This window comes from Furipterus horrens, unplaced genomic scaffold, assembly GCF_987537825.1.
Source record: "Furipterus horrens unplaced genomic scaffold, mFurHor1.1.pri manual_scaffold_4, whole genome shotgun sequence".
Lineage (NCBI taxonomy): Eukaryota > Metazoa > Chordata > Mammalia > Chiroptera > Furipteridae > Furipterus > Furipterus horrens.
In genome coordinates this window covers 27,493,619-27,503,906 of record NW_028327174.1, presented here as the reverse complement: position 1 = coordinate 27,503,906, position 10,288 = coordinate 27,493,619, and the positions used below count along the sequence as shown (strand labels likewise).

Genomic DNA, 10,288 nt, shown 5'->3' with positions numbered 1-10,288 from the left:
ACAATGTCACCCAAGGCATAGTTTTGCCTACTTCACAATGTCACTTTCAACTGACTCAGCAGAAATGAGGACTTCACAGCTCTGTCTGAATCCCTCTCCAGCGGTGGCTCCAGCAGCCAATGAAGAGAAAAGCAAAGGGTCGGAAGTTTTGAGCTGCAGCAAATGGATTTATGTTGAACAGCCTGGGCTGGAGGGGCGCTGATCTCTGAGGGAGAAAGGACCTGTGCAGGCGTTTGCAGAACGGCAAAGAATCAGGGGCTTGCATTTCCCGCTGCAGAGGAGTGGCCTGCCCTGGAGACCAAGGCTGGTGCTGTTGACGTGAACTGACTTGTTCCAACTTAGGGCTGCCCAACGGCCAGACGAGCAGAGAAAGTAGTGCGCACGTAACGTTGTCAGATCCCAGAAGTGCAGCTGGGGAACTTTCCCAGCCCGGCCCACTGGGCGCTGGAGGGTCAGAAAGGACCCGCCTGTGCCAGGCTGGGGCACCATAGGGCGAAGGTTGTTCCCAAGGCCACGTGAGGCTTCCTAGCCATCAAAAGCCCCAAAGGAGCAGAACTAATGAAAGAGGAAACTTAAGGAAGCTCCAACTCTGAGAGGCGGCGCACCTCTGCCGGCCCACGAGCCGCCCTTCCAGCAGCTGCCACTGCCGGCCACCCGGTCCAGCCGAGCGGAGGTCGTGGCCGCAGAGCGATGTCCCGCCGCAGCCCGGACGGGCGCCTGCCCCGGCTGCCCGCGCCGTCCGCCCCGCCGCCGCCGTCGCTGTGGCTGCTGGTGCTGCTGTTGGCCCCCGCCGTGCCGCCGAGCCTGGCAGGTGAGCAAAGCGCGCCACGGGAGAGGCCCCGCGTTGCCCGCCCGCGCCCCGCCGAGCCCCGGGTCCCGCCAAGTTTACTTCAAGCGGGCGTCCGGGTTCTGGGTGGCCGCCGAGGAGCGCGCTCCTGCGGGGAACTGGCAGACCTCGCCCGATAGCTGTTGTGGCTCTGGGACGGCCCTTGAGAAGGGCATAGGGTATGTACTCCTGTGAACTTAAAAAATGTTGGCCAGAATTCTTGGCGAGCAAAAGCAGGGCCTCAGAGCGCCAGCCAAAGGACATCTAAATATATTTATTCACATCATAGGGAGGTATGATTCCGGGCTGCCACCCCCGCCCCCCCACACCTCCGCTCCGTAATTGTCAATTTCTGGTTTAAAATGGTAAGAAATGCAACCTGGTATTGTCAGCTTGATATGTGCCAGGCAGTGTGCTAAAGGAATTTGTGTTTTATCATATAATGCTAACTATAGGATAATCTAAATTACATTATTATCCCCATTCTACAGATGAGAAAAATTGAGGTTAATTTTCATAAAGATAAACAGCATAGGAAGGCAGAGCTGAAATGCTAAAGGGCATTTGCTTGACTATTCCCCTCTTAGTGAAAAAGGTCCTGTCCCCTACAGGTATTGGCACTTACCTGTACCCTTTGCAAAAAACAAACAACAACAAAAAACAACCTTGAATCTGGCACTTTCACTCCCAAAGACTAAAAGGAACATTAATGAAAGAAACTTGAAAGACTTGAAAAGTAATGTAAAGAGAGGATTTTGTCTTATTTTATGACCCACCCCCCTTTCTGTGTTGACCTTGCATAAGAATAGGGTGGAGTATATATAGGAGGGCATACCCCTTCCCAAATGAGTGTACTGATTCTCGCTATATCACCTTCCATCAGATTTCAAGACTTTTGTTTTTACAACTTGCCTGCTTATTACTACTCAATTTTTCCAGTCTTTTAAACTGCCTGGGCTTCTGAGATCAAATGTGACACACCCCTAGGCTTCCCACTCAAGATCTACCGGCACATTCTCTTCCTTCCCAGGACTATGGAAATCTTGGTGTCCACCTTCTAGCCCTGGGAGATCGTTCATTCACATGTACCTGGGATGGGCTAGAGTGTCCGAGAGATGGAAAGGGCTTTTGTGTCTGGAGTACTGGCTGACGCTTTTCTCCCTGTTTTGTTCTTTTGGATTCTTGGGATTGTTTTAAAAGCTTCTGTAGATTGGGGGTGGGGCAGCCTGAGGAGCGAGGAGGAGACGTTATTTTTCTTGAGATGAGACACTGTTTATTCAAGAAGATATCATCTGGCAAGAAACTGCTTCTTAAACTGAGTTCCCCAAATGATAATAAGCTGGATCCATGCCAGGTGGGGTCGCTGTCAAGGCAGAGAGTGAGGGCGTTTCTGCTATGAGCCTTCCGGACAATGCTATGCCCAGCACTCCGGAAAGACTTCTTAACATGGTGTCAGGGGACAGCTAGCAATGCCCATGCCGACTGTTTCAAAAAACATGATCTCTATTTCCTTTGTTCTTCTCATATTAACTAACCCGTTTTCCAATGCAGGTTTTCGGTGCTTTGTCTTACCCTCTCTTGGACTGAGGACAGAGAACAGTCTTTGCCACTGCTTGCTTTTCATGTTTTCTCTAAAGTGCTCAGCTCAGTACGTTGAATTTAGTGAGTACATGATGAACATGGAAGAGAATTCATTTTAATCTCCTTAGAATGAATTTTGTATCCACTAAGATGCATCTCTTTATACACAAGCAAACTTCTCCAATTTTTTAAGAATACTTTGTACTTTCGTTATTCTAGAAATTGGCAAACAAGTGCACGTTCATTCTAGCCATATCTTTCAAACTATTATAAACTTCAGATGTGTAATCATGTTTGCCTTTATTTTTCCAGACTGGAAAGTCCCATATTTGTTTATTGGATGTCTTATATAATTTTTCTAAGTTGTTTGTATACTGAGGAAGGGATGGGCTCATTGCCGAAAGATTTGTAAGATGGCATAAGCCTTGGTAAAACTGGTTCCAGACCTGGCCCTTGCACTTGCAGGGCTGGACTCCAGAAATTCATTCTTTCCAGTGCTCCAGAGCTGATCGAATACAAGGAAGCTGATTCATCCTGATAAGCCCACAAGTCTATTCACCAAAATACCAGTTGCTAATTTTTAACAGACTGGATATTTGTGTAGCCCGCTCCAGCCATGCTCTTATACTGAAACTACATGGAGTAAATAATTTGAGGGATTCTCAGGTTGGAGGTCAGATTCATCTGCCTCCCAGTGGGACCTGACACTCCAGGCAGGTCATGGGCACTCCTTCATGACAGTGCTCGCCTGGCATGAACCTGAGTGTGGAACACTGCCTTTTCCAGGCTGCCACAGCTCACCAATGCCCACTGGAGACTAACAGATTGCCTCTCTAGATAGGTAATGCCTTTAGGTAGTTGTCGAGGAATTTACTGTCCTGGGAGTCTTTCAGTCTCCTTAAGGTGACTCAGTAGATCTTCGGTTGAGACCAATCTCACCTGCTTTAACTTTGAAGGATTCTTATTTTCCAGTCACCTGAGCTGGTTGCTCCATATGTTCACTCTATGACTGGTCTTCATTTTTTGAAGTATAGTGTTAGAGAGGTAGTATGGAATTCCACAAACGGAAATCACGGAGCCAGCCAACTGACTGTGTTTGAGTCCTGGCTCCAGTACTTACTGTGTGACCTTAAGTAAATTATGTAATCTCTCAATGCCTCAATTTCCTAATCTGCAAATGGATATTATAATACTATATATTTCATAAGTGATTATGAGGGACAGTCCCTGGTTGTATACAGCAAGGGCTATATATATGCAGCATAATGACATTTTCCTCAACTGCATATACAATGGAGGTCCCATAAGATTGCAATGGAAGTGAAAATTTCCTATTGCCTAGTGATACCATACCTATTGTAACTTGTAGTGCAATGCATCACACAGATTATTGTGTTACATTTGCCTGCAGTGTGCCATACTTAACAGATGTGTAGTGTAGGAGCTGTAGGGGCACAGAATTTGCCACCCCAAAATGTTTCTATTTGGCATAAGGATTATTTTAGGTAGGTCAATCTTAGAAACAGCAGACATGGGAGAAGTCTTGAAACCAAGTAGAAGTGACTTTTTCTAAAAGGCACATTTGTAAGGGAAATATCCATTTGTCGCCCTCACTGTACCAGGAGGAGGGGAATGACCTTATCTGTAGAAATTCTTAATCAGTGTGGAAGGCAATAACTTAAATCTGCATAACAACCTTACCCTTATTACACTGTGTTTTTTCTGATAACTTTCTGTAACTGAATCTCCCACTCCCAACATCTTTTGTCTTCAGCTGAAGATGGTATTTAAGATGGTTGCTTCAGCCCTTTTGGGAATTACTCAATTTTTCAGGGTCTCTCTTATGTATATAGGAGGTATACGTGTTATTCAACTTTGGGTTTTTCTCTTTTGAATCTGGCTTTTATTTCTGGGATGGCTCAGTCAGGAACTCAGAAGAGTAGAGGGAAAATTATTTTTTTCTCCCCTGCAGAATAGTAGCCTTAGGTGTGTTGTAAGCGATACCATCTAGGTTTGTGTGAGTAAACTCTATGATATTCTCACAATGACCAAGTCATTTATTGACAGATTTCTCGGAATGTAAATGTCTCCATTGTTTAGTAATGCATGACTGTAAGTTGAGTGGCTATTATTACTGGCCATTGGAGTTACTTTTCTATGAAAGGCATCATAAATCTCTTGATTAAGCAACCAAGATGACAGATGATCATCTGTGTGTTGTGATGTAATAGCTTAAACAATCAGGATTTTTTCTTAGTCATGGTCTAGCATTTTGGGGGTTTGAAGTACACACATTTAGAAACTGCTCCAGAAAACACTGAGAAGTGTCCTTGGTCTCTTTCCAGGGTTAGAACTATCTGACTAAAATCACCTGGATTATTTTATTCATGGCTGCTTTAGAACTTCCTAACTCTTTCCTGTCTTTCTGAGCCTCACCAAGTCTTCCTACAACACATCCCAACTGTCTGGGTGTATCAGACCCAAAAGAAGTGCTCTCTGTGAACTCCAACATTTTCTTGTGCTCCCCCTATATCAGTTCGTTTATAAAAATGTATACAACTTCTGGGAGATGTGCCCATTCATTTCTGTTATTACACTTTGTTTCCTGGTCCTTCTGGAAAAGTGAATCCAGTAGCAAAGATTAAAAATGTTCTCCAGAAAAAAATTAAAAAGAATTTTCTTTCAGTTTTTAAATTGAAGTAGAACATTTTAAAAATATTTTTTCCTGATGATTACTCTTTATATTATATAAACTATGAATCATGTGAACTTCATCTTGGAACTTTGTTCTGATAGAATGGAAATTTTTGTTTTCATACATCTTTGGGTGCTATTTATACTTCTGTCACTTGTTATCTTTTGCTTTGTTGGGCTCCAAGTTATAAAGCAATACCTATTGAGATAGCAAATGGGGTAGCAGCACCAATAATAGAGTGAATCTCAAAAGATTTATTTTGTTCAGTGTTTTAAGGTTTTTAAGGCATTTAAGCAACATATTTTTTTAATGGATAAGGTTCCATTTGCATCTAACTTATATTTCATGATCTTTTGAAAGTTCAGCTTTAAGACGGGGCCAGAAAATCATTAATGTTATTATGTAGTTTGTGTTGGCAATGAATGTTAGACTTCAGTCCTTGAGTTTAGCTAAGAAAGAATTTAGAGCCAAGAACACTATTGAAAGAGAATGTTTAGAAAGTCACAGAGGTAGAAGAAATGAACCATCTGAGCTGGTAGACTCCTGAAACAAGTTGCAGAGGCAAAAGAAGGGCCCTTGAAGTTTAGGAGAAAGAAAGCAAAGGCACCATGTCTGAAAAAAGGGTGGGGAAAGATGCTGGCAAGAGAGAGAGAGAGAGAGAGAGAGAGAGAGAGAGAGAGAGAGAGAGAGAGAGAGAGAGAGAGAGAGAGAGAGAGCACGCATGCACTGGGTCACTTGCCTTAAGGGTTTTTATCTGTTTTCTGAAGGTGAGGATTGGCTGGTACTAGGATAGGAGGTCATTAGTCATTGCTTCTGGACCTGAGGTCAGCCATAGCATTGCTTCCTCTGGTTTTGCTGCTTTTCTGGGCCTGGAGCTGAAACACAACTGAGGCCTAGATGTTATCTCTAGTTTGACCAAACTCTGTCTCTGTGGTCAACAGACCTGAGGCTTTGTTCCTAAGATTACTTGATGCTGATCAGAACCTTATTTCCCTGAGGACTTGATGCTTCGGGGAGTGGTCATGCAAGGGAGAAGAAGGCAGGTGGGTCAGAGTGAAGGATGAGGCCAGTGTCCCATTCCCTTGCCAAGAAGTTTTCTTAACTTCTTACTATTCTTCATTTGTACTACTGCAAAAACAGGAATTTAGTCAATGTGGTTAAAAATGAAACTAATAGAGGCAGTGAAATGATGTGGAAAATTTAGCCTAAAATTTGAAACCTGTGTCAGCACAAACAACAAATACCACGTTAATAATCTTCAAATGAGAACTTGTGAGAGTCTCTTGATTGAAAGGCACAGGCTTGCTCTGAAATTTGTCAGCCTTGCAAATGCCATTACAATCATAGGGTAGTATCAAGTTATTCAAACCAGCATAAGCAAACCTAGGGCACCAAAATTCTAATTCAAGATTAAAAATAAAAAACTGACATACTACATAACTGATACAAATCTGGCTTTACATGTGACTTTCATAACTAGTGTGGTAGTTTGAGATTGAGGCAGCCACATAATAAAGCATTATGTTAAACCCAAAGAAGTTGATACAATGAAATATGCAATTCCTCTTCCTGATTCTCAAGGGCCTTATAATCAAATTTATTGGACCAAATACATCCAAATACACATAACCAAAAAGAAATCTAGATTAGGAGTGAGCTAAGAGAGCCAAATTAGAACGGGGCTAAGTTGACTTTCTGTTGATAGGAGTTTTGGCAAGAACTCTGATTTAATCCAGTAGTGATGAATGGGTTTGCTTTGAAAGGAAGAAGGAAAGGGATCATTTTAGTTTCAGGCAAATTGATAGCATTTTTCTGCATTAGTGTTTTGTGGCTTTGAAGCTACTTTTTAAAAGCTATATCCTTTTCTATTTACCAAATGTCTCAGGCACGTTATGCATCCCACCTCACATCCTCTCACCTGCCTTTTATTCTAAATAGCTTCATGCAAGTGTAATGTGAGGCACCTCCACTCAGCGACATTGCATGATTCCCTTACTTTCTAACTCAGAGCTTCTCTGAAATCATAATCATTTAGCACTGGAGCATGTACAGACCTGGGAGTGAGGGATCTAACACTGCATAGAACAACCTTTGACTTATGCAGGGCAGGAGCTCCTAGATAAATACTCCCTCTTCCATCCCTGGTATAGGGTCTTCAGAGACTTATTTTACACACTTCTTGGACCATCGCAGAATGTACCATTAAGTTAGCTTTCCCTCATTCTCTGTTCTATTCTGTCAGTCCCCTATTTCTGTTCCCTGGGAACACTTCCCAAAATAATCTGATTTCTGTAATAAATGAGAGCCGAAATTCCTACTTACAATTTTGTTGCCTAGAGATTGTTTATTCATGAATCGGTTATTTTCTTAGTGACTCTGATGACGAGTCAAAGGAAATCTAAAAACCAAATATTAGTTATTGAGAACCATTTCGAAGAAGGGAAGACCAATGCCAAGTGCACACAGAGAGATCATGAGAGACACTGCTCAGTGGACATAAAAAAGAAATTCAGGGATCACAATCAGTGAACTATTAGCTAAACCCAATCTTAATCTTTTTACATTTTCTCTCACATATTCAGAACCTCTGCTTGCTCATGTTTCTTTCTCTTTTTCTCTAGCTTACTGAATATATTAGGCAAAATTGTATTGCTCAGGGTTGAATACTCTATCATAAATGAGGTGCTAGGAAAATTAGGTTCCAAATATGGGAGAGAGTGATTTAAGTCATTTATGACAATTTTTACAAATTCTAAGATAGAGTTACAAACTTTTTTCAACTGAAGACAGTTCACTCATAGGCAACATTAGAATACACAAGTAAAATAAAATTTTAAATGACTGTGTCTTCCATCTTTATTTATAGAAGAAAAATACCGTTTTTATAAAGTAACATTCCCATTCATTCAACAAATATTTATCAACTGTGTTGATTTTGAGAATGTTACTCTTAAAAAATGTTTAAATCTTATTTTCCATTTCCACAACTCCAGAGAAAATATCAATACATGGCACTTGCCCCTTTGGCCTCTGAAGCATTCTCTAGGCTCCTTACCCAAACTTGAAAACATATTGTAATCACTTCAGTTATTTTAGGCTAGCTTCTGTGAATGTTTTGGTAAACTTCACTTTCACTTCAAGAACACACATAATTAAACTAGATTCACAGAAACATTATTGTGCCAGGCATAGCGATCCCAGACTATGCAGTGGCAAACAGAAGCAGTCCCTGCCTTCACAGAGCTTGTATAAAGCTAGATTAGGATTTGAATTAGGTAATATTTTTCTACCTTTTCACTATTATACTTTTTACATCATCTGCTTCCTAATGTGGAGATCTTTTTAAAATTAGAATGGCTTAAAAGCTCTTAAAGAATTTAAGAAAAAGAAGTGTAGTACTGGGAAAACCAGGAGGAGATTGAGGAATAGAGGACATCAATTAGGAGTGAATCGAGAAACTCAGATTTTGGCATAATTCTCAAAGCATTTGCTAGGTTTGTCAGCTGGTTAGCAGTAAATTTTTATCATTGAATTCTCATGAGGACTGGTTAAGGGATTTTCATGCATAGGGACAGACTAGTGCCAAAAAGCACAGATTTGCAGATGTTTATTATTTGTGGTTGGGAAATTAGGGGAAGTTTGGTAGTGCTGGTAACAATGAAAACAGCCCTTGAGTGCTTAGATTGGGAGCAAGCAAAGTTCATAGCAAAAGGAGCTACTGGAATGGAAGACGAAGGGAAAGGAAGATCAGGATGCTGGATGAGAAATGCCAGCATTTTGGAGGCAGGAATAAAGTTAAAAATCATGTTATGTGGACAGAACTGAGAGAGAAGAGACTGTTACCTTCCTTTTTCTACAGTTCCTGTTCATGATCCCACCCTTGCTGCAGCATCTGTGGTTGTATTTATTTCGTCAGCCGTGCTTTTTCATTTCCCTCCAAGACTCGCTGGAGGTGAGGGTAGCAGAGAATGTGTGAGAAAGGCTGGGAAAGGGCAGAGGCTACGGCATTTGTGGTCCAAAATCGATTTGGAAAGCATACTTATTTCTTGTAGTTTGGAGGTGAAGATGGGAAGTGTCTATGGATTCTGCCCACAGTTGTTAGCTTGTGGCAAGTTTGTGGCTTTATTAACAATAAGACTACTGTTTGTCATCGGGAGTTTGTTGACAAAGTATTCTGCACCTACCTGTGATAATCAATGTCATTACCTCTACTTAACCATTTTTTAAAGAAAATCTACCACTGTGGTCATGATGCTCAAAGTCTCTCTTCCTTTCACAAATGTTTACTGAATATCTGTTTAAGGCCAGGCACTATACCTGATGCTGAGGAAAAAGTTTTGGACCTTAGGAGTTCATAGACTAGGAGCAGGGGCAGACACGTAAGTTACAGTCAAAGTAGTAAGACCTGAAGATGTATATAACAGGGACATTGATCTTGTAGAGCAAGTCAACCCCTTCAAAGTGGTGCTGTTTCCTGAGTCTAAAATAGCAGTTTTGAGATTGCTAGATGGCTAACAAGAGAGAAACTCTCTGGCAGAGGAAAGAGCACATGCAAATCAGAGGTGTTGGCCTAGCTCGTGGCAGGTTGGAGAGTGGTATTTAATGGTTTCCAGATCACAAAGTGCACGGGGTGGTGGATGAGGCCAGTTGATAGGCAGAATCCAGATCATGAAGGCAGATAGTATAAGCTAAAGAAGTTTATTTCTAGGGAATAAAAGTTGACTCTGGCAGAGTATGAAGAATGGACTTTGAAAAGGCCTCCTTAAAGTTAAGGCCAGTTGTGATATCTTAAAGTAGCATAGAAATAGAGAACTAAAGACTGGTGGCAGAGATATTTAAGATGTTGTGATTAAACATGAGTTATGAGAGAGAGAGAGCGGAGGCCTGCACAGTTTTGGGTTTCAGGCTGAAAAATCATGGAGACAGCAGAAGATGGAAGATGGGTTAGAAGGGAATATGAGTTTTGTTTGAAATATTTTGAATTTTTAGTACTTATAGAATCATCCAGATGGGGTTATCAAGTGTACTGTTAGTCCTGAAGACAGACAGAAGAGGAGGAAATTCAGAAGAATGTTGTCCCAGACACATGGAAAGAAAGAGTTTTAAGAATACGTGGTCACCAGGGTCAAATACTTTCAGACACACATGTGACATTGGAATTCAAGGATTTCATTCATGACCCAGCC

The 10,288-nt window shown here is 41.7% G+C and overlaps 1 protein-coding gene across 1 annotated transcript in view; it reads left to right on the top strand.

Moving 5' to 3' along the window:
* Window positions 1-347: 347 nt before the first annotated feature.
* Window positions 348-10,288, top strand: part of PLBD1 (phospholipase B domain containing 1) — a 57,491-nt gene continuing 47,550 nt past the window's right edge. The window contains exon 1 of the mRNA XM_090272878.1: window positions 348-811. Within this exon, the coding sequence (XP_090129004.1) occupies window positions 691-811 (121 nt within the window). The 5' untranslated portion in view covers window positions 348-690. The remainder of the gene's footprint in view (window positions 812-10,288) is intronic.